General features: G+C 37.6%; 1 protein-coding gene and 1 long non-coding RNA gene across 2 annotated transcripts; one reads left to right on the top strand and one right to left on the bottom strand.

Annotated features, from left to right (window-relative positions):
* Window positions 1–7,429: 7,429 nt before the first annotated feature.
* Window positions 7,430–18,428, top strand: LOX (lysyl oxidase; the record flags this gene model as incomplete). The annotated part of the gene is made up of 6 exons (XM_081319775.1): window positions 7,430–8,102; window positions 10,018–10,126; window positions 13,417–13,554; window positions 15,444–15,600; window positions 17,732–17,827; window positions 17,913–18,428. 6 exons carry the CDS (start codon window positions 7,430–7,432, stop codon window positions 18,030–18,032), a joined length of 1,293 nt encoding a protein of 430 aa, XP_081175901.1. The 3' UTR covers window positions 18,033–18,428.
* On the bottom strand, window positions 12,504–13,912 carry LOC308663400. The gene is made up of 3 exons (XR_014025386.1): window positions 13,512–13,912; window positions 13,008–13,080; window positions 12,504–12,831 (listed from the first exon to the last, which is right to left on the bottom strand). It is a non-coding gene; the product is annotated as an uncharacterized lncRNA (long non-coding RNA).
* Window positions 18,429–25,443: the final 7,015 nt, after the last annotated feature.

Genomic DNA, 25,443 nt, shown 5'->3' with positions numbered 1-25,443 from the left:
CAAGTTGTGGGGTGACAATCCACAAGCCAGTCAAGAAAACCTTCATTTCAGTTATTTACTGGCAAGGAGTGACAATCCAGGACACTTGATTTCTGTTTTCCTCTGTCAATCCAGAGGAAGAAAGAATGACCTTCTATTGTCTATGGAACAAAAAAAGATTAGTCATTATCTCCAAGAATGGCAGTGACATCTAAACCACCATTTTCCTCACCAGAAATCCTATGGATTGATTGAATATGCCACCCATCCAGTGTTGGGATTCATACAGTTCACACCAGTTCAGCAGAACCGGTAACTAATTTTTTTGTTGCCCAGGCCCAGAATGGACAACTGGAAGCGGCATCCGCACAGAGACCCCGTTGTTCACATATTTGAATCCCATCACTGCACCCATCCCACAGTTCAAGGTGATTCTAGAAGATGATACTGATCTTCAATTAAAAAGGAGAAGTAGGGTATAAATATTTAAAGTAAAATAATTATAAATCTTCATTAGAAAAGCCTGGCTCATGTACCAAGCCTTGGAAAGCATCTGTGCTACTGCTAAGCGATGGTTTCTTTTACCTGCCTTTTTATAGTACCATTTTAATTAAAGAGTAAAAAATAATAACACTATTAGCCTCTTGATCATGTTCAATCATCAAAATAAATTATGTTCATGTAATTAAAAATATTCAAAGAAAATATTCAATCACATCTATTTTCTTCCTGAGAATGATAATTGTCACTGCTAACCTACATACAAATGGCTAGAAGCTCAGTCTTTCCAGCATAGAAATGGAGAAGTTAAAATACTGGATAGTGTTCAGTGGGTTGAATCTGCATAAATACTTAATTGTAGTCTGAATCAGCTATCGAAATGACTATTCATATGCAATATGAAATGCAAATTTTAACAAATCTATCACTTCGATCAAAATTCCTTTTTCCTCCTTAATACTTTTTAAATAAAATGACTGATTTAATCACCTACTATGTTTCAAATAAAAAAGTGCTGCTTAGAAAATGAAAAACATATTTTACTTGAATTCCAGAACAGCAATAGCAGAAGCTTAGCAAGGATATTTCCAGATGGTAGGGTTCAGAGCGGCAAGAAAAAGCTCCATTTCCTTCTCAAATCTTTTTATATTTAATACCATGATATAAGGGACAATTATTTTGGTTCCCTGACTTAATTTTTTCAAATGTTATGATATGGAAAACTACAGGTACATGGGCACGATTTGACATAAGAAAATTGTTTCCTAGAAAGAGTGCCAGTTGCTGGGACCTGGGAAGCCTGCCTTTTCTTTAGTGGCCACTGGCCTTTGAAATAATCTCCCTCCAACCTTTTCATATCTGGCCTTCAAAAAGGTGTTAAAAACTTAGCTATTTATTCTAGGCATTTGGTGGGAGTATAAATATAGGCCAGATTGTTGATTTTGAGGGATTTTTTGTTGTTGTTGCAAGCAATGCAGAGTTGCATTGTTCAAGTTGGGCAGTCATATAAAATGCTTATAGAAGAATGATATGGTAGAGTTGGAGAGCTTTACAGATGTGCCAAACTTCTGATTAAATTAGATGAATTTGAAACTTAGAACTTGGGTCCTTACAGGCTTATAAATCTTCTTCCAAAGTTCTACTCATTATGTTTTTAGTTTTTACCATTTTAAAATTCTGGTCGTATGTCTTTGATTTGTTTGGAGCAGGAAAAAAAAAGATAAGCAGTGGGAATGGGGAAGGGGGGGTTTGAGCCCTGCAATTTAGCCTATGAAGATTTCTCTTGCTTGACTGCCAAAACTCTTTATCCCTGAATTTCCAAAACTAAAGTTAATTTTCTTGGATTTACTCCATTGTCCTTTGGCAAAGCACTGATTGGGATTTAAGAAAATGATAAAGATATTCACTTGTCCTTCATACTTAGTTGTTTACTTTAGTTATTTTATCTGTCTTATTTCCATTGTGAAAATTTCTTCCAAATTCCACCTACCCACCACACCAGAACCTATTTATGTTCCTCTTCTGAAGCTATTACATGCCTGACCTTTTTACTGAATAGATGAAGAACTAATTGTGGTTTATCCCAATATGTTTTAGGGAGGAAAGACATATAGGAAAGTTGTTTGGGGCATTCTGGAGACATCTGGAAGCAAAGGTATCCATTCCCAAATATGGTGACACAGAAACAATGACATCGGCATGAAAAGAAGAGCTCTACTCTTTTATTCTTGCATTATGATGTCACATACAAATACATAAACAATAGTTTGCATTGTGATACACATGTCATTGCTTGACCCCTCCTCCCATGGATGTCTAAGCCTTTGAATAGGTAAGTAGTTACTTTAAAGGCTTGAGTAGATGAGCATGGAATGAATGAATATGAAGAAAAACTGGGATGTTGCCAAGCTGAACTTTTCACTCAAAGATACCAACTTACAAAAATACAGTACAAATACTGAAATCAAACTATGCTAGTAGCAAGCATTACTTGACATTGGGATCATACTATTTATATTTGCTAAACTAAAGTAATTGTAAATTCAATACACACATATATTAAGTTGAATATAATAATTCTATACTACATCCAATCTCATGGTGTTTTATGGAAATATTAAAACACAGTCTATTCAGTTATATTAAACAATTTATTTGAAATTGTCTCTTAATTTGTTAGTTCAATATACAGTAGGCAGATATAATTGACATGTATTCCAGGGAGAAGCATTTTTAAAAAAATAAAATCTGATGAATAAAATTCATATTAGAACTGACAAGATTCTTCATCCAATTATCTCTCTCCCCCCCCAAGATTTATATCCTATCTTTCTCTAAGGAGCTCAAGGCAGCATACATAGTATGAAATGAGTTAGTCTGGGTTAAAAAGAGTTCAGTGATTTGCCTTTAAAGTTTCACAGCCTGTGATGTAAACTCTTCAATCTGTGTATTCACAGTACTAAGTTCTCATGAACTTTGGCCACTTCATGTAGAAATTGTTAGATGAGACCATCAGAAACAATAGGCGTAATAGTGGTTCACTGTCTATATAGGAATGCAATTTTAGTGGATACTTAATGAGGAAACTGCTGCACCCTTTTTACTCTTAAACTTTCTCAGACTCTTAAACATTCCATCACAGCTTCTGACATTGGTAGGGATGGGATATACCCAGCTACTATTGGCTGCTTTGCGCTGCTGTAGGTATTTTTCCACTTGATCACCTACTGAAAATGGGATGTAATACGTGGATTAGATGATGTCAGGAGACTATGACTTTTCAAAGTCATATTCTTTTCCAAATCTCCCTCAGGGTGTGCCAACAGGTATAGCAGATATTGTGGACATGATAGTGGCACTGGCTGAAGTGCTTCCAACCCATGTGTAAACTGCTGATATGGGTCTCAACATACCACAAAGGGGGTGGCTTAGGCAGAAGCAAAGTAATTCTGCTCCCGTCAGTGTACCACTCCTGGAGCAGGTTGGCAGGTTGCACAGGGGATCAGGGAGAAAAGAGGTTGATTGAAATGCAGCATATTGGCAGGTCCTACTGAATGCCAGGCTGATAAAATCAGGAAAGTACTCAACTAGTGCTGCTTCCCTATGGTTTTCCCACACAGCTACTGACATGTCATCCAGGGGAGATCCTATGTATGATGTCTGTATCAGCAGGTCAACGGTGTTGGCATTGATTGAATCTTTCTACTTCGTCCAGTGCTACTACTCTGTGCACGATCTAGCAGTATACTGCACTGGGAATCTCGAGGGAGGAAAATGACAGTATTGTAGGTGGATACTGTGGGCTAATGCCTCCTTAAGTAACACCAGCTGCCTGCAATTAGTGCAGGTTCGCATCCCACCAGGCTCAAGGTTGACTCAGCCTTCCATCCTTCCAAGGTAGGTAAAATGAGGACCCAGATTGTTGGGGGCAATAAGCTGACTTTGTAATAATGCTGCTTGTGTGGGGGGGGGGGTGAAAGCCCTAATAAGCAGGCATATACATAGAATGAAGGCTACTGCTAAGCTTGTAAGCCGCCCTGAGTCTTCGGAGAAGGGCGGGATATAAATGGAATTAAAAAAAAATAGGGCTTTTCCAATATAGAGGAAGAGAGAGTATTTCCTGCTTTACTGGGGCCTCCTCCAAGTGCTTGATCCATGAAAGAGTGAAGCCCCACATAGCTGTAAGACTAAGAAAGTAAGAATGACATGCATTTTAAGAAAGCAACTTTAATAGTGCTTGTACCTTGAAAAATGTAAGGAGAATTTATTGTTATAATTACAGTGAGTTAACTAAGGCAGAGTCTCTTTGAAACTTTTTTTTTCAGCAGTTGCCTCTTCTGAGATAAATATTAAAACACCTGGTTCTTCACTTTTCCACAGTCTCTCACAGGAACTGTTTGACAAGAGCTGCACCCTCCATTATGTTACTGCCATGGATCAGTGCTGTAGTTGATCTCTGGGGTGGATAAGGCCTTCGTAGCAAAGCAGAAGCAGAAAGGATTTGACCCTCCAGCATCCCTGCTCTCATCTTTGGTAAAACTCATATCCTCTTCCAGCCACCCTATGTTAAGGAGGGGGATTGGTGGATGCTTTTCTCTCTGGCAGGAAAATCCAATTACTTGTTCCAAAGTAAATCTACCCTAACTTGCTAGGACCATGCTACATACCAGTCTTATTAATGAGGCAAAGTAAAGACCGGCTATGTTGATGGAGGAAATTCTTGTCAGCATACTTGGTTCTCCTTCATGTAATAAAAGACAGCAATGTTAAATGGACTGAGTGTATGCTACGCAATGACAAGAGCATATGGAATAGATATGGCATGAGTATTCCTACTGTTACTACAGTATTTCTCAGAAACTGTAGCATGGAAAAGCTGGGAATGCTTTGTATGTATGATGATTAGTGTTAGTGAAAAAGACAAAGGTGTGCTATTTGTATTAATGTAGATACTTCCCCCCCAGTACTTCAATATTACTTCTTTTAACAAGGATGCTTAAAAACTTTCTCATTTGTCGAGCATGAACAGATCTTTGTTTGCATTATAGGGAGCCCATAAACATATAATTGAATTGAAATGAACTTTCAGAGTAATTCAGAGTAATGTCATTTTTATCCAAGGAATAGATTTCTATGAGTATAATTTTTAAAAGGGGCACATATCAATATGAGATAAAGTTTTTTTATTACACTGGGACTGAAGATGTAGGTCTAAATCTATTCTTCATAAAATTTTGCTTTTGGCCAATCTCACTTTTTCACCCTATATAAACTATACCAGGGGTAGGCAACCTCGGCTCTTTTATGACTCACGGACTTCAACTCCCAGAATTCCTGACTCAGCTGACTCAGGAATTCTGGGAGTTGAAGTCCATGAGTCATAAAAGAGCCGAGGTTGCCTACCCCTGAACTATACAGCAAGACATAGAAGGGAAAAAAGAAAAAGGGGAAAATCCAGAATGATACTTTATCTAGCTGCAAATTACTCTATGTGAAATACATCTAATTTTTACCAAGATCGATCTTCAGATGTTTTAATACAATTGGTAACACAAAGTTGGATAAATAAAATGGTGAAAGCTTCTTTGAGAAGGGTACTGCTGCTGCAGTCTTGAAATAGTTGTTAATATGTCCCATCCTCAAAAAGCATTTACTTGACCTGGCTGTTCTGCATAACCATTGTTCTATCTCCAACCTTTCTTTATAGACAAGATTGTAGATAAGGTTACCCCAGCAATTAAAAAGCATTCTGGGTGAAGCAAATTATCTGAAACCCTGGATCTAATCAGGGTTCAGGCTTGGGAATGGTCTGAAAAGTTTCTTGTTCATTTTTATGGATGATCTATGGCAGGACTCATGTGGTGAACCCACACCTAAAAAACTGGAGATTTCTTAGCAGTATTTAATATCCTTGACCATGGTATCCTTTTGGACCATTTGGAAGGATTGGGCATCATAGTCACTGTTCTACAGCAGTTTTGCTGCTTCTGGAGTGATTCTATTCTGCATTGGTGTAAAAAGGGAAGCTGAGCCCTTCATTGGCCTTTTCTGTATCTCTATAAGTTCACATGAAGAGATCATCAATCAGTTTAGGGCAAGTTATTATCTATATTGACTAAAGCCAATAATATATAAATCCATCTCAGGCTGACTAGGTGATGTGATGGAAATCTTGATCTAGTACCTGCATAGAGTCTGGACAGTCTAAACAAACTCAGACTGAATTCCAGCAAGATGGAATAACTTTTGGTACAAAAACTGTTAATAATAGATGTTATATGTTAATTGATTGAAAGAGCATCTATAAATTATTCTGGGAAAAACAGGTTCATGATTCTGTTTGGAGGAGGTCTAAAGAAGTGGAAATTGTTTTGAGATTATTTCTCCTGCCCATCCCATTTCTGATGTGATGTATCATAAATTCCATGGGAAACACACTTTGATGTACACCTCTTTGCAAAGCTCACGTCTTCACGTTGGTCACGAACGTCTTCTGTGACTCACCCAGGGCAAAACAAAAGTTGGTATGCACAAGTTTATTTGAGGAGGATTTGGGCCATAATGAAAGGGCATTGCAGGAGAATGTGCAGTTGTTTTTTTTTCATCCTGCCATCACCAAGTTTCCTCACCATAGGTCGAACTGCGGGAGATGTCTATGGTGAAAATATTTCCCACAAAACATGTTTCTTCACTCCGACTTTGCTTTCTTGTCTCTCAAGTTGTGGTGGTGATCTAATAGCATTTTTCTTTCTGCATATTTTGGCAGCGCCCCACCTCCTGGCAGACCAAATTGTCTGAGGAAAGTGAAATGCCTGTATATTGTTAACCCTAGACGGCGAGAAGCATGCCGATTGCAGAAATAAGACTCCCTAAATACTCGATTGCTGTTTGCCTTCTTGGGGTTCTCCCGACCACGGGAAATGAGGCTGGAGAAAAAAAAGATGGGAAACCAGAGAGGGAGGGAGAGGAACGATCGGGCTTGCACGTTTCCAATGGCATTACGTGAACAAATAAGAGAATCCGTCTGCCAGAATGGGCTTGTGTAACTTTGCAAATGTGCCAGAAACGTTGAAATCCCTCATCTCCTCCCCCTTTCCGCCCTTCCTCCAATTCTCTACTTCTCTCCCACTGCTTCATTCCAGACTTCAGCGAAAGCGAGGACGAGGCGAAGGCTGCTGCTCCTCCCCAAACCCACCTCGCTGCGAAAGAGAGCGCCGGGAGGAAAAGAAAGAGAACGAGGTGGGACTCCCTGTCTTTGGGCTGAGCGCAAAAATAACTCGGAGGTCAGTAGCTGGGAAAAGAAAAGAGGAAAGCTGCCAACTGCTACTTTTGAACCTGACAGAATAACAGGCTTTGGAAGGGAGCTTGGAGCGCGCTCCCCTTTCCCCCAGTCCGGCAGTGTCGTCGAGTGGAGTTCCCGCTCGCTTGTCGAGAGACCCACGCCGTCGCCATGCGCCTCAATTCCCGGACTCCGCTTCTCCTGGGCCTTGCCCAGCTGCAAGCGTGCTTCTTTTGGAGTTGCCTTCTGTGGCTGCCGGCGGACGGCATGCCCCCGAGGAATCCAGCGCCACCCCCTCCCGCCGTGTGGAGACAGCGGATTCAATGGGAGAACAACGGGCAGGTGTACAGCCTCCTCAGCGTCGGCTCCCAGTATCAACCCGCGCGGCCTAGGCTGAGCCAGGAGCCCGCGCGAGGCGGCCACGTTTTGCTCCTCAGGGGCAACGGCACTTCTCCTCGCAGGGCGCCGGCAACCGCCGCAGGCGGAGACGCCCCCGCCACCCGAAAACCGGAGGCGCAGTACTGGTTCCAAGCCGGTTACCGGCAACCGTCCGGCAGAAACGGCACGGACGGGGGCCGCAGGGCCGAAGGTAGCGCCAGCTCCCGAAGCCGAGCGCAAGGGAGCCCCGTGGAGAGCGCCCCCGCCAGGGCGAGCAACGAGACTGGCTTTTCCCTAAGCAATCTCCGGCAGCCGCCCCGCGGAGATGTCATGGTGGGGGACGATCCCTACAACCCGTACAAGTACACGGACGACAACCCTTATTATAACTACCACGATACCTATGAACGGCCCCCTCAGAGAGGCCGCTACCGGCCGGGCTACGGCACCGGCTATTTTCAATACGGTAAGGGCGCGCATTGCAACCAGGCGGTGGGGCAGGTTTGCCTTGGCTTTGCGGTCGCCCGCAGCTTTAAAAAAAAAGGAACGAGGGCCAAGAGTTGCACGTCTGCTCTAAGGCAGCGTTTCCCAACCTTAGGAACTTGAAGATGCGTGGACTTCAACTCCCAGAATTCCCCAGCCAGCTATGCTGGCTGGGGAATTCTGGGAGTTGAAGTCCACGCATCTTCAAGTTCCTAAGGTTGGGAAACGCTGCTCTAAGGAAGCTATTTAATGTCTGCCTGCAGATAACTGAATTAGCCGCTTAAGTCCGTCGCGGTGTCCCTCCAAAAAGCGAGCTCCCCACCCCACCCCCAGATCCAACCCAGCCGCGTGGCAAGGCCCTCCCTTCTCGGCAGTCTGCGGGATTTCACCTCGGCCAGCCCCACATCCGCTGACCACCATCTGGTCCCAAGTCTCCCCCTCGCCCGGTAGTCGGTGGGGAAATCTTGCGCTAGAAAATAAGATGTTGGGAGTGAAGTAATGCGAAACCACAAAAAAAAACACACAACCCCTCCCGATGCTGGGGGCTATGAAGAGAGAGGCAGAGACCCCTCCTTTTTCTAGAGCAGCGACAATTCGGAGGTGGAATTTTCAACGAGGAAAAAAGTTGTAATTGTTAGCAGTGGTTCATTTTTCTTAGCTGGATTCCAGTCCTTTTTGCATATAACTTCATTAGAACTTAAATCAGCTTGCCCTTGACTTTAGATGCGACTATTCCGTTTGCAAGAAGAAAGCTTTGTAGGTATGGTAGTCAAGGTTATTATTTCAAGTGCTGCTATCTGGAGGGGAGCCAGTCAAACTTGAAAAGTAGTAATGTAAGTTTAGATAACACTCAAATTCAAGATAGGCTGCTTTGGCATCGTTTTGAGGCTCATGTTTGGTTGTAATTGAGTTAATGTAGCCGACTTCACGGCCTTTTGTTTGAGAATATCTATTGTTGCCTAAGACAACAAGCATAATTTTATTGTTCTAGGCACATTTCTGGTATCAGACAAACTTACTGTTTTCATCAGCTGGTGGCCTTATGAGAAAAATGCCTTTAAGATACATAAGAAAAATATTTTACAGGATCATATGTGGTATAATAGTTTCAATCTGGAAGACACGTTGTATTTAAATGTTTCTTTTGATCTTCTGAAAAGTGATTTTGGGTTTTATTAAATGACCATGTGTATAGGTTCCCAGAGGGACGCGGTGGCTCAGTGGGTTAGGATGCTGAGCTTTTTCTAGGCACATTTCTGGTATCAGACAAACTTACTGTTTTCATCAGCTGGTGGCCTTATGAGAAAAATATTTTACAGGATCATATGTGGTATAATTGTTTTAATCTGGAAGACACGTTGTATTTAAATGTTTCTTTTGATCTTCTGAAAAGTGATTTTTGGTCTTATTAAATGACCATGTGTATAGGTTCCCAGAGGTGGCTCAGTGGGTTAGGATGCTGAGCTTGTGGTCGGCAGTTTGGTGGGTCGAATCCCGAGTGCCGTGTAACAGAGTGAGCGCAGGTTACTCGTCCCAGCTTCTGCCAACCTAGCAGTTCGAAAGCACGTAAAAATGCAAGTAGAAAAATAGGGACCACTACGGTGAGAAGGTAACAGCGTTCCGTGCGCCTTTGGCGTCTAGTCATGCCGGCACAGAGAAGTCCTCGGACAAGCGCTGGCTCTTCGGCTTTGAAACGGAGATGAGCACCGGCCCCTAGAGTTGGAAACGACTAGCACGCATGTGCGGGGGAACCTTTACCTTTACCTTATAGGTTCCCAATTTGTCATACCATGACTAGAAACTGCAACTTTGCTGCCTTTTTCAGGAGTGAAATTTGCCAAAATTGTCTCGGCCTGATCTATTTTTTGTATATTTGTGTGTGATTTAATGCCCTGCAGGGTTGCCAGATTTAGTGCCAGATCCTTATTACATCCAAGCAGCTACTTATGTCCAAAAGACATCTATGTACAACCTGAGGTGTGCTGCTGAAGAGAATTGCCTCGCTAGGTAAGTACAGGGATGGCTTTGATTTCATATGCTCATAAAATATCTGTTGGTTAGAAAGTCTTTCCCAATCAGAAAAATCTACAGATTTGGGGGGAATACAACTCCCAGTATCCCAATCTTTCCCCATGTTGACTGGGAATTCTAGTAATCCCTACATATTTGGAGAATGCTAGATTGAAGAAGGCTAAACTACAGAATACAGGTTTATAAGCAAATTAACTTTCTGAGGCACATATTATTTGAACATTATCGTTTTGTGTCCAGGATACATTACCAAAGATTTTGAATTGCACTGGTAACGTAACAAGAGGGAAATAGACATGTTTTCAGTAGAATTTAAGCAGTGGAGAAAATTCCTTTACTATTCCAATTCATAAAACATACTGTTTTTATTAATGTCTGCTGAAAGCTTGATGACCAAGCTACACAAGGTTTCCATGCCCTGATTGTTTAGGAATTATTTTCATACTAGGATCTGTTTTTCATTAATCCAGAGCTTTATTAATTTTTGAAAAGAAGGATTTTATTGAGCGCATTGCTTTGTATGCAACAGAACAAAGTGGTTTTTAATTGCTGTTTGATTATTGTAATTTCCAGTGTATTTATCAGCTATCTCCCTACTCTAATCTATTTTTAACTCATTGCTTTTCAGCATCTAGATTAATTGATAATCAGATACCAAATCACAATCAGTGCAATTCATTTCATAATGAAGCTGTAATCGAATGCATACATGTGGAAGTAAGTTACATTAAATGCAGTGGGGCTTTCATAAACATGTATTAGGATAAAGCTATAAGATGATAATACATCTTTGAAGAAGTCCTTCAGAACAAAGCACCTCTCACGAATAAAGATAATATGTATGTGTCCTAGGATAATGTTACAGGATCCAGTCTAAGTCGGTCACCAGGACCAAAGGTTTACTCCTCCAAGCTGACAAGGGCTTCTCTATTGATTTCTCAGGCTTCAATTGTTTCACTGGCTAGTTTTGTCCCTGCTCACCCAACATTCACAGTAGGTATGAAATTAAATGCATGTCCTTGTTCATTGCAATGTGAGGCTACCAATAAGTTCAAGTCTCATTTGTAGTCGCAGTGAACAAGGACATTCAATTTCACAACTACTTTGATAGTTGTGTGAGCAGGGACAAAAGATAGCCAGAGAAATGATTGAAGCCTGGGAAACGGGCCCCTTGTCAGTCAGTAGGAATGCTGATCTACCACCAGTCTATCAACATAGGAGCTGAGGGCGCAGTGGCACAAGAAAATAATAACTTAATAGCCATTGATCAATACTCCAATTAAAAACACAAAAGCAGGAGCCATATAAATACAAGAACAGCCCAGTGCACATATTCTGGAGAGAGAGAGGGTACCCTGATCTAGCACGAGCCCCAAAGCTTGGAAGAATAAACCTTTGGCCCTGGTGGCTAACTTAGATTGGATCTTGCAAAGTACCTCTCTCGGAAGCTTGAAGTAGTTGTGCCCTCTACAAGGTTTGTGCTGCAAGTTTGAAAGCTGTGTCCAGTTGTTTGCATATTAATGTGCATGGAGATACAACTGCTAAGCAAAAATCATGTGCCTGTAGAGAGCTACAGTTTGTAGGCACACAGATGAAAAAAACACCAAGGACAGTTTCCAAAGCAGACAACAAGGTTTGAAAGGATGTTGCTGCTTAAACACTAAAAAGCTTCAATTTGTGAAGCACTGCTTTTGGATCCTTTGCACAGACTTAATATGAGGGAGAGAGAAAGAGATTTGAAATTAAGCCCAATTGAACTGGATGAGACTTGCTTCCAGTAGAGATGTTGCAAGCTAATTTATGAACAGAGCTACAACCTACACGTGATTGGTTCATGTTTGACCATAGCAATTGTAAAAAAATATCCATTAACATTTAAAGTTATACGAACGAAGGCGAATATATGTGTCCCAGGATAACGTTGCAGGATCCAATCTGGGTCGGTCACCGGGACCAGAGATTTAGTCTTCCAAGCTTTGGGACTCGTGCTGGGACCCATCCTCGGGGAACTGGAGAGAACTTCTAGGGAGACGTTCCCCGTGGATGGGCTCCAGCACAAGTCTGAAAGCTCGGAAGACACAACCTCTGGTGCGCTGACCAACCCAGACTGTATCCTGCAACATTTAGAGCTATGTTTCGAATTGATTTTTATAACTCAAACCAATTCATTGCAATGTTAGTGTAGATTTGATTACTATTATACCTGAGGCAAGTACTTTTTCTTAAATATAGCTGTAAATGTACGGAATTAATGGAAATGGAATGAAACTATAAATAAAACTAGGAATATCACACAATTCCAGCTATTTTTTTTCTGTTGAGTTTTTCTTTTAATCAGAAAAATTATTGACAAGACAAATGAATTCTGCTGAAATTGATTGGGGAAGAAAGAACTAAAGAACCAAGGGGCATCAACAACAGAAAGAATAGGTAGAAACAAGTCGGTAGAAACATTGGACTGGGTGGGTCAATAACAGAGTTGGAAGGGACCTTGAAAGTTTTCTAGACCAAGCCCCTGCCCAAGCAGGAAATCCTATACCATTTCAGACAAATGGTTGTCCAATCTCTTCATACAAACCTCCGTTCTTGGAACACCCACAACTTCTAGAGGCAAGTCGTTCCACTGATTTAATTGTTCTCACTGTCAGGAAATTTCTCCTTAATTCTTAATTCCGTAATTTCTGAAAGAAAAAGAAAACCTTAATCAAAAGAAGAACATTAATTTGAAAAAGTATTCAAAAGAGTCCACAAGTAGAATTTGGCTGTATTTTATGTAGAACTAAATAAAATTATTAATTAAATAAAAATGGAAATATCTTTGAAGTTATGAACTCTGATACAGAAGAATTTGTTATACCGCTGAGAGTAGTTCCACGTTTCCTGTCAATGAAAGCCTGATTCAACTAAAAAAATATCCATGTCTTTGTTATCTAGAAAGAATGAGAAACATCAATTAAATTGCAGTCTTTTTCTAATGTAGATATTCCATAAAAATAGTTTAGCAGCTTTAGAATCTTACAAACAGTGGATTTTCAGTGGGTTGAAAGTCCACTTGTTAATCATGTTTAAGATGGACCATTGAAACTAATGGGATTTATGTTAGTCCTGATCAACTTGACTCTCCATTGTTTTCACTGATAAAAGCTGCATTAAACATTGATGAATTCCAGGAGGATGTATTCAACTACACGAAAGTATAAATGTGACATTTTAAACTAAGAGCTACTTTTTAAACTATTTCTCTTTTCATATGCATATTCTTGCAGCTCAGCTTATAGATCAGATGTTAGAGACTATGATAACCGAGTACTTCTGAGATTTCCGCAGAGAGTGAAAAATCAAGGTACATCTGATTTCTTACCAAGCCGACCACGATACTCATGGGAATGGCACAGCTGTCATCAGTGAGTGAAGTGTTCAGTACGGTACTTTTAAATTATGTTTGTTTTTATCCGTTCCACTCTTCTTGCTGCTGCTGTGTGAAAAACATCAAAGGATAATTTGGAGCAAGCATGAGCCTGCATATCATACTTGTTTGCCCTCCTTATGTCTTTTCCTGGGTTGCACTGTAAATTCAGAAAAGTTGCACCTTCTTTAAGGAATTATCAATAGATTAGAATGATAGTGCACCCATCTTCTCTGAATAACCATTTTCCTTTGATTTATAATTCAATTATGGTGTATTTTAGATATCAAAATGAATTGCTTAGTTTAATATATAAAAATGGTGCATAATTTGGGTGTAAACATAATACTAGAATATCAAAAATAAGTAGCACCATAATGTTTGCATAAACTTTAATAATCAAATTTAATTGAAAAGAAAGGTTGAATTATATTTAAATATTGGAATGGAGGCATTATTGGGTAAAGGTATCTAATGTGGAGTCCTGTGTAAACATGAATTATCTGCATATAAAAATACTGCAGAGATAACAGTTAACTTCCTTTTTTTATGAAAACACTAGTAAAAAATCAGAATATAGCTTTTGGTCCTTACCTTCTAGTTGGCAATCTTTATGACTTTAGATCATTAAAGTGATATTCATTTTGTAGTGTATGTGATTTCATTTTCTATTCAATATCTCAGGGTTCCTCAACCTGATGCTTTTTAGATACACCAGAACTAGAAAGAATTCCCAGCCAGAGTAAGAAGAATATATGTGGCCTGGGATTTCTAGTATTTGCAATTCCAAAATGCCTAGGAGATACCTGATTACGGGACTCTGAGATTTGGACCATCAAATCTGGGCTGCAAAAATCCAGGTGACAATTAAAGGCCAGTAAAAAGGTATAGCTAACCAGATTTTTGTAGCTTGATATAATGGCCATAAACAGCAATAGCACAGTTAATGGAAAATGGTGGACCACTAGTTTATGAAATGACAATAGAACTACAGTGTACAAAACAAAAAACAAACAAAAAAACAATTTTTGTTTGTAGAAACAGAAGATATATGTAGAACCAGAAGATAAACCAAGAGACCTTAATTTTAATTTATTTTGCATACCGTATTTTTCCATGTATAAGACGCCATTTTTTCCTGCAAACACCCCGTTCAAAAATCAGGTGCGTCTTATACAAGTGGAGTGTCTTATACATGGAAAAATAATGGTAACCTCGGCAGCCTAGGGCATGCCTGTGTGGGTTGCCATGCTGCCTGGTGCAGGTGTCAAGCCCCTGTGGGCTTGCCACTACCGGGGGTGGGGGGAGGGGGCAAGATTGTCAGCCGGCCAAACCTCCGGATTTGCCAGCTCAGCTGTTTTGCGCTCCGCTGAATAGCTGATCGGTGTGGAGAAACTCACATGCCAGAGCGTTTTATACAAGGTTGCGTCTTATAGATGGAAAAATATGGTATTTACTATGTCCGTTATAAAAAAAAAACATTTCATAAAGAGAAGGATCTTGAATTTATGAGAATAACACAAATATTTTTAGTTGGATACATTGTTAAAACAAGACTAATAGTGGGTGATTCTACTTTCTGTATTTAGCCCCTTCCTTAATTAATCTAATAGGAAATTTGGAAATAACATTTGTCTATTTGGATTTTAAACAAACAATATAAGACCACTTTCTTAAAAACTATATTTTATTATAATCATTGGAATTTTATTATGTAGACAATAGTATCACTGGGCTTCAAAATATTTACCTAACAGATCTAAATAATGCAATATTTAAAATTCAGGGAAACATTATTTTGGCCATAGCCTTGTTGGGCCAAATTATTATTAAGGTATTAATTCCTGATACAATGGGTTAAAGAGATGTTTGTTAATTTATTAACAGACATTATCATAGCATGGATGAATTCAGTCACTATGACTTACTTGAAGCAAGCTCACATAGGAGAGTAGCTGAAGGACACAAAGCAAGTTTTTGTCTTGAAGACACTTCTTGTGACTATGGATACTATAGGCGATTTGCATGTACAGCCCATACACAGGTAAGGTGTAGTTATTAATATTGCTGCTCTTCAAATAGACTTTAGATTAATATCAGTTATCATTTTCTATTTATGAAACTGCATTACAAAGAAGTACATCATGAACAGTTTTACATCTTTTGATTTAGTTTTAAAATGCTTAATCTATCAAGAAAATAGTTAGGAATAGAGTCAATGAAAGCTGATATTTAAGTTCCTTTAGGAATGGTGAGTAACATCTTTCCAATCTATTGCCAGTAGAATGACTCCTACAGATAGTATAATCATGTTCAAATTTAGCAATTTCTTTCCTTAAAAAAATTTCAATTTAATGTTGATATATAGTATTATATCAGTAATTATAGATCCTTTTCAAAGGTTTATTGCATTTTAAAGCTTGGTACAGAGAATTACTTAACTCAGTTTTTCTCAACCTTGGCAACTTTAAGATGGATGGACTTCAACTCCCAGAATACCCCATCCAGCGAATCGGAAATGATATGAAAGAAGTCTGCACAAGAGCAGCATTCTTGGTTTTTACGATTTGTTTAAGCTGCTGAATTTTTTGAAACTTCCTCATAAGCCTGAAAAAGAGATGTGGCTATTGCTTTAATTTTAATGAGCAGATTTGCTAAGATTAACTTTTGCTCACTTCTCTTGGTGCATTGGTTTAAAGGAAATGTCAACATTATCATCAGCTTCGGCTTGTATCTTTCTGCCCTTAGTGTTATGAATCATTTAGTTAAAGTATATACTCAATACTCTAGCAGTGTTTCATGAATATTTTTTATTAAATATTAATTTAAATAATCAAATTATAATATGTATTACAAATAAGTAGCACAGGGCCAGTTTGGTGTAGTGGTGAAGGCATCAGGCTAGAAACCAGGAGACAATGATTTCTAGTTCTGCCCTAGGAACAAAGCCAAGTCACAAACTGACCCTGGGCCAGGCACTTAATTTCAGCCCTCAGGCCTAGGAAGTTAGCCATGGGAAACCACTTCCAAAAACTTGCAAGAAAATAGTAAGGGTCTGAATGGAAGAAACAGCAAAGATCATATTCTTATATCATCTACATGAAACTAAATGTATATTTGCAAAAATCTAATAGTTATGCTTCAACATTATCTAAATTTTAGAAGTAATAGCATTAATAGTGAACATACCACTATTAATGCTATTATTTGATTCAGATTCAGATTTCTTGTATTAAGAGTGAAAATTACTGACATTCTCTCTTCTATTATTTTGACTTGGCTATAGATGTATCCTCCTGTTCTTACATACATTTTTCAGCAGCATTACTTCAGTTTTTCCATAGCTAATAGAACTGTATTGCATCATAATAAATTTCAGCACTGTCCTTGACTATATTCTGATTGACATGGCTTAAAGCATATTAAGTCTGGATGCAACTGGCAATATTTAGTCTCTGCAGCATCTATCTCACAGCTACAAATAAGTAACCAACTGTATCAAGCCTTAAATATAGTATCATACTTTGAATTTTTTAAAGAATTTATCTTCATCTCATTTTAAGATAATCATTATAAAAATCTTCATTTTATGAAGCATTTTCCTCAGCAATTACTGAAAACTGCAGTCTGATTCCAAATCTAAAAATACATTCAGCTGCCAGCATTTAATATACCCATGACCTTCCTTTCCATAGCCAAGACTGTTGTTGCCAAATGACACATAGTCTATGACTAAACATTATACATTTACTAGAACCAGGCAAGATATCACTTAGAATAATTTCATAGTAGAGAAAAGGATAGATCTTGTATATTGGAAATTGTGAAGATTATATTTGTAGCTTAAATGGAGCTATCGTCTTAAGGTATTCAAGCATCGTAGCAGTTAAGAGGACAGCAACATAAGAATTTGTTTTACTGGCTTATTCCAATGGATGTCACTGTTTGCTTTTAGACCAGCCTATGCGAAGTATTAGACTTTAAATACTTCAAGAAGAAAAATCTGCCAGCATTTGAAGATAGTTGAAGGCTTCAGATATGGCAAAAATAGACCAATAATCTTTACAGAAGAAAAGTTACTATATATTCTCCAAGTAATATATGTCTATTGTACTGTATTTTTGAATGGTTATTCTCTCAGGTTTTTGTTTAAAAAATCAGCATTACATTTCTAGGGGCTGAGTCCTGGTTGTTACGATACCTACAATGCTGATATAGATTGCCAGTGGATTGATATTACAGATGTTAAACCTGGAAATTACATTTTAAAGGTAATCAAATTTCATTAATTAAAAAGCCCAAACATGTTTAGGATTATATGAAACCTGTAAAGTATAGCATGTATTTCTTTTGTAGGTTAGCGTCAACCCGAGTTACTTGGTACCAGAATCAGACTATTCCAACAACATTGTACGTTGTGATATCCGCTATACAGGCCATCATGCATATGCCTCTGGGTGTTCAATTTCTCCGTAAGTTCTTTCTCGTTTCTTTCTAGTATTTTGCAGTAGTACTAGTAAAATGTAGCATGAAGATAAAAGTGCATTGTAATGATAGGAAGCATATAAAGTATTTTTTAATGAAATTGTCAGACACAATGTTCAACTAAAGTTATGTGCTATACTTCTATAAGGGATTTGTGTACTCTTTTTCCTTCCCATGCAATGGCTATTCTTTTAAGTAGAATTCTGCATCAATCTTATACAAATTTTCACACAAGCCAGGAACTTTTTTGAGCTAGCTATTATTCAAATTACCCTTCCTTAACCAATTGCCTTACTACTTTTGAATTTACAGTAAAGTAAAATATTTTGTAAAACGAACTGTCATCTAATATGTGGAGGATGTCAGGTTGAGAATACTAACTTTCTAGCCAAAGCCTCCCTCTCCCAAAAATGTTCGGGTATGATTGAGAATTACATTCATTTTAAAAGTAAAATATTTATTGTCCTCAATAAAGTGGAAGTTGTTTTAAGAAGAGGCTTAAAAGCATAGCCTATTGGGGCTGTACATCATTGTGAATTAATTTATAAAAGAGATGTATCTGCTTTCAGGGATATGACTTGGATGAAACCAGGAAACAGATACAGCCGTTTTGAAAGGTTGCTACTTTTGCAAGCCATATTTATGGAACTGAATCCTTACAAAGTAGGGCTGTGCAGTACTTCAGATTCAGTTCCCAAAAGGTTTTGCAGAGTACCTGAGACTTGTCTGTAACTTTTTAAAGCAGCTAGATGTTTTCCATCCAGTTGCTGTGCAGAAATACATGCAATCCTGGGAAAAGACATGGCTGCTTCAGAGATTTGCAGATAGGTGTTACATTCTGAGTCCCTATATGCTCTGGAGTACTATTATGATTTTCTATCTGGAACTGGGCCCATGTCTGCCTGTATTTATACTTGTTTTGGTTTCATGTTAAATCCATTCTATTATAAAACTGAAATTGCTTAACTTTCATTTTTTCCATAAATCTGTCTAATCGAGTGGCCTAGAATGAACCTAGAATAATGCCAGATTGGATTTTGTTTGCCAAAGCATGATACTCAAATTGGATTGTTTATGAAATACTTCTGTAGAAATTCTGTTTTGAACGTTTAAAGGGATTAATACTTCCCAACTGCTGCATGAATTTTGCAAACAGCTGCTTTTATTCCTAGCATACACTGACAAATTCCTAATAGTAGCTTATCTATTTAAAATATAGATCATCATCACAATTATAACCCATTTTGACTTCCCCAGCTCAGAATCATGTAAATATATCTTAAAGTAGAACACCTGTGTAGTTATTAGGAAATTTAGTATTTTCCATTTTCCAACATGCCTATATCTGAAGAGTTTGTCATGCTTCTCTGTATAAATATTTAAGTAGCTACCTAACCATGGCATTTGCACATCTCAAATTTGGTATTAATCTTTTAGTAACTGAGATGATTTATAACAATGTAACTTGCCGTAATCTCTCTAGAGCCATTTTCTCTATTGTTTCCCTTTATTCTTTAATTTGCATTCAAGAATTCAGCATTTGGCATCTACCAATATTGCCACTACATGCTATTTATCAAATAACAAATTGAATTTCACTATCAGTTTGAAGCAACGGTTGGCTTACAGAATCAATGGAGGGACCATACTTTTTTGCTGCAGTCCAAGCTAATGCAGTCCAGTTCTATTAGCAGGACTGTGAGAATTTGACATTTTTGACATCTCAAAATTAAAGTTTAAACACGGGAAATTATTTTGAAAGAAGATAAACTTCCTTTGGAATCAGATTTTTTTAATGGAAAGAGCAAATGTCTTCTCAGACTACTTAGGTTAGTTTTAATTGGAATAATGTGTATATAATCAGAAATCATTTGAATTTTCAGATTGAATTGTCTTGATTAAAATAATATTCTGACTCAAATCTCATCCAAATTGAATTTCTAAACTGAAATTTACCACATTCCTAATAGCTAACAATAGTTACTGTATTTTTAAAATTGTTATTTGTAATGCAGAATTCTGTTCCTAATAATAAACTTGTCTTTTTTTCTGTAGATACTAAGATGAAAGAAAATTGGTTTACTGATACCCAAGGTTTGGAGATGCAATTATTTTATAAACTGAATAGGATGTAAACACTTTTGAAAAATGAGAAGGACCAGAATATATACAAAGAATTTTAATCTGACTCTGAAGTCTTAAGAACTTCTTCAAAACGAATTGCTTGTTTGATTAAGCTATCCAGCTTTTGAAACCAGTGAGAAAATGGTACTCTATAGAAAGAATAATGAATTCTAAAGGAAGTTAACCTACTTATATAAATAACTTTCCCATTGACTACTGGAAATCAGTATAATATCTGAAAGTGCTTTTTAGAAATATAAAGGGTGCTAGCATAGGCAGATACTCAAAGAACTGTTTTCAGTTTCATTGGATGGTTCAGGCACGTCTAATGGGAGTTCAAACGTTTATGTTTAAATAGCAATAGGCCATTGCTTCATAGTATCATGAAAGTTCTAAAATCTTTGCAATTTTTTTTGTTACCAACAGTCAATGGTACTAGTATCCAAATAGTCTGGATTATAGAATAATTTCATAGTTCTTTGATATGCAGTCATGTAATACTGATTGTGAAGAGTATAGGAAGGAACTGTAGTTGTGGAACAAATTGGTAGGGAAGATGAAGCTTCCACAAATACCAAAGCTTCATTTTTTTTGTCTAATAGATATACAAAAGTAGGCTTCATTTTAAAGGACAAATTTACAATGCTTAAACACCCAATTGCGTACAGAATGATTCTATTTTTAAAGCATTAGCAGGCAAATAACCTTAAACCAAAAAGTATATCAATATTTTAAAACACCACATTTGTCTACTTCCAGTGCTTCCTGCAGACCGCTTTGCATTTTCTCCCCTTCCTTTCCCTCAACTGGAAAGTTTCAATTACAGATGTTGGAAAGATTTTGAATTACAGATGTTTAGAAACCACTTCTCATGAATTGGACTTGGATAACAGATTGAAAATGATATATGCTCACCAGAAAAAAAGTTCATAAGCTTGATGCTTTTATGTTGTGTTCCATTATAAAATCTAGTTTCTAGCTACGTGGAAAAAAAACATTCAGGTCATAAAATGAGCCTTACCCAGATTTGTCTCTGTACCTCATGAATATACAAGAAAATGTTCTTTTAAAGTGTTTGCTTAGGAAATCAAAATGATTTATTTTATACATATACGCAAGCACAGATGTGCTCATATACTCAAACCTGTAAGCACCTGCATCAACCAGGTATTATACAGACTTGGGAATAAAGTTGCAGTTCAGATTTCTACTTGGGATATTATGTAGACCAAACCAAATTTGAACCACCGTTAACTGTACTAAGGAATAGTAGATCAACCTACTGATAAAACAGGTTGAAATTTTTCCTCAAAATGGATATATAAATCCTCATTCACTGAATCATCTTGACAGAATTCTTAAATTGTGATATACATGATGTTATATGACATGTAACATTTGGAATAAATGAAATATTTTTGTGGAAAGATTTTATAGTTAGAATCCCAAACATTTGGGTGCTTTTTAACTTTCATTGTCCAATTGTCTGTGGTGAGTTTCCCTTCCATTCTAAAGCAAATTTCCCCAAATCTGCTCTGGAACACCTACGACACTGTATTGACAAAAATTAGCAATTTACCTTCATCCAATGAGCACTATAATTTGTTCCATCCTTTTAGATTAAGCATTTATTCTATCTTAAAGCAATGTGCCCACAAGTCTGTGTGGACAAAATCACAAGATTGGATCCTTCCTATCTACCTGGCAAGGCCTCCTTATCTATTTAATGGATGTTGAACTGCCAGTCCTGATCATATTCTCAACCACACATTAACATATGTTGCACTATCATGTCAACCACTTGAATTGTTTATACCTAAGCTCCTGTTTAAAAAAAAACAAACCCAGATTTTTGTAGCAAGGAACTGTAACTGGTATTGTGACATCAGTAACTACTACAGTCCCTCAGGAAAGTTGCTGATCTCTCTAGTAATGTAAGAGATAGTTGGCCTGACAATTGAGTAACTGCAATACAGGATCACAATGTAAAAGATGCATTATTTCTTATGATAAAACCATATTTTCATATATAAACATAGAATAACTGTTATTTATTATGTGAACAGAAGGGGTGTGTAGAATCCAGAAAAGGGCCTGAACAGAAAAGGATACTATTTTGTGAAGGATGCTGTAATTTAAGAATTTTTGTTCACCTTAAATAATGAAGTAGAATTCCTAAATCAGAAGGAATATTTCTTTCTTATCAACTTGGAAGAAACGTTGAATGTGGTAAAGATCACAGGAGTGTTCCACATAGTGAGGTTGACCCATCTATGTGACTTTTACTAAAAACAGAAACCTTGCTGTGCCAAATACTTAATGATGCACTACATTAAAATATTTTTTTAATGACAAACTAATAATGGAAATTTATATACATTCCTATCACTTCAAGCTGGATATAACTAAAGTACTATATTCATTTCGTTAAAAGTGGTCTATCCTGTGCTTTTCAACACAACAAATATTTTCACATTCTACAAATTACAAAGGTGCTTATATATTTAACTTGAACTGAAAAAAGTAAATATCTTATTTTCCCAAGAATCTTACTTTAAAATCTAAACATCTTTCTATGAAGTAATTTATAATTAATCATACACTTAACATTGTATTCTTCACAGAACTTCCATATTCTTATACTGTTTGCAAATTTATGTGAAAAATGACAAATAAAAATGTTTCAAATGCTCAAAGTCTCCTCTAATTTCAACCAAAATGTAGTCTAGATCTTTAATAAGTTAAATCTTTTATGTCTATGATCTGGCATTCTTTTATGGAGAGACATTTCAAATCTCTTAATAAAAATATATAAGACTGCACAAGATATGGTTGAGAAGGAATAGGAGCTCAGTGGTTTGGATGTGAAAACAGGTTGTGATCCACGTATTACTGGTGAATTTATATCTGCTAGACGGTTCTGGATTGTACAGCAGACATTTCTTTAAACCAAGCAGTGTTTGCATTTCTTTGAATGCAAGTAGCATTAAATGGTTACATTTCATCCCAACAGATCTCATAAGGTTAAAAACTCACTTGTTTGTCTTGCTATCTTACCAATGTTGCTACCTCACATAAAAGTATAGTTTCTACATCTATATTTTTATTTTGGTACTTTATATGGAAATACTGCATAGATGTGCATACATGAACATCTTTATAGAGACTCTTCATCTACATCCTACTTAATTAGAAAAAAACCCGGATTTCTGTTCATATAAACTAAGCATATTTTGGAATGGTTCCAAACTACTGTATAATGCTATTACAATTACCTTAACCATCTTAATATTACATTCTAAGGAAAAGTATCTCCAGATTGAATTTAACACCTGGGGACTTCATGAATGCAGCCATGTTATTTCCTTCGCAATGATATGAACATGGTTACTTTCTTCTGCCAGGATGCATTTGATCTTGTAGTCTAGTTTACAGCCCTGAATGTCTTAATTATTAACCACGACCTAATTCTAATTTGTTTTTCAAGATCATCCATGATTGGCTAGCTGCTATCTGGGCTCCAAGCACCATTTCAGACAAATCATTCAACAGCTGACAAATGGGATTTGAGGGTCCCCCCCCCACTTTGGATGTATTATTAAAAGGCAGATTGCTGCTTAAACCTACTTGTGCTGTTTTTGTCCCCAAAACTGCACTTCCTTTTTTCAGCAGCATGAGTTCTGAGGATTTAATGAATCCCGTTGGCCCTTAAACCTAGGAGAGTCAGTTTGGTGTAGTGGTTGTGATATTGAACCAGAAATGACAAAAACCTAGATTCATCACCAGTCATGGAAACTCAATGATTTTTGGGCAGGCAATCTTGCAATCTAATCTACTGCACAGAATTCTTATGGAGAATACAGAAGGAAGTCCAACAAACACCACTCTGAATTTCTGGATAAAAGTGGGATATAACTAAATAGGTTGCCAATTCAAAAATCATACTGCTGGATAATCTCACCCAGATGTTTCATGTAGATATTACAGAATAAGGAGAGTATATCGAGCTGTGAAGAACTCCACAAAGAAGAGGCTCTGGGATAATTTTTTCCCTTCTCATCAATACCAGTTGGAACCATTCTTAATCCCCTCATACTGTCATAATACTGAAAGCTACTGAGAGGTCGAAAATAATATGGATGGACACATCATACCCTTCCACCAGAGGTTATCCATAATTGTGATCAATTTTGTCTGTCCTGTACCCAAGCATGCAACCTGAGTGGAAGGGGTCCAGATAATTTGTTTCCTTGAGTTTCTCTGAGCTTGTAGCACAACTACCTTGTCAATAGAGAGAGGATGAAAGTTATCCAATATAGTCTAGCAATGGTATTTTGAGGAAGGAGAGGACTACCTTATTTTTCAGTGTTTGTGGGACCACCTCTCAAGGCCACTGCCTGGATCTAACTACATGTCAATAATCCCACATGATTTCTAGAGCCCAGCTTCACAGGTAGGATCTCCCATTTGGAGATGCAGTGGAGGCAGTGCCTCTGAAAGCCTCCAGAGTATTCCAGATAACCATAGCTATTCTACCACCCATTCTAGAATACTTGATTAATATCATACCAATTGTGTTCAGTAGCAGCAGCCGCTGAAATCCCAGGCCTCTTAAAAATATGCCTGGGAATTGAGGTAGAATACAGGGCTCCAGAATGCAGAACAGAAAACAAGATCATGTTCCCCAAAATAACTTTTCATAATGGTGGTAAAATAGCTACAGTAGTGGCCAAAATTGTGCAAATCTTTTGGAAAAAATGTAGAGATGCCACATTTGGTTAAGTTTCCATCAATTTTTCTTCTAATTTATAACTGTAGCCTTGTTCACTTAATAATACTATTTTACATCGCTTTCTGGGCGACCAGTCAACTCTTTGCACCATTACTTTAATTTCATTACGTTTTACAAGCTCACTAAATGAAAGAAAAAAACCCAACCAACTTGATAGCGATCACATAACACACTGACAAATGTCCTCCTCTCAGCTTCAGTACATGACATCAATAACTGAATCCTACTGTGATCTGATTGGCTCACTGCCCAAACAAGATGACACCTGATTGGCTCTCTAAATACTCATGCTCATTGGCTACAATCAGATGAAGGAAAGCTACCTAATATCAACCTAAGCAAGTTGTGCTTCCTTTTTCTGGTTGTTTGGCTATAACTTTTCATAGAATACAGTACAGATAATTGAACAAACTTTGTTGCATTACATTCTTGATTAAATTATCTTTCCATTGATATATAATTTTATGATACTACTCCAAAAAATAA

This window comes from Vipera berus, assembly GCF_964194415.1.
Source record: "Vipera berus genome assembly, chromosome: 2".
In the NCBI taxonomy this organism is placed as follows: domain Eukaryota; kingdom Metazoa; phylum Chordata; class Lepidosauria; order Squamata; family Viperidae; genus Vipera; species Vipera berus.
This window is presented reverse-complemented; position numbering and strand designations above follow the sequence as displayed.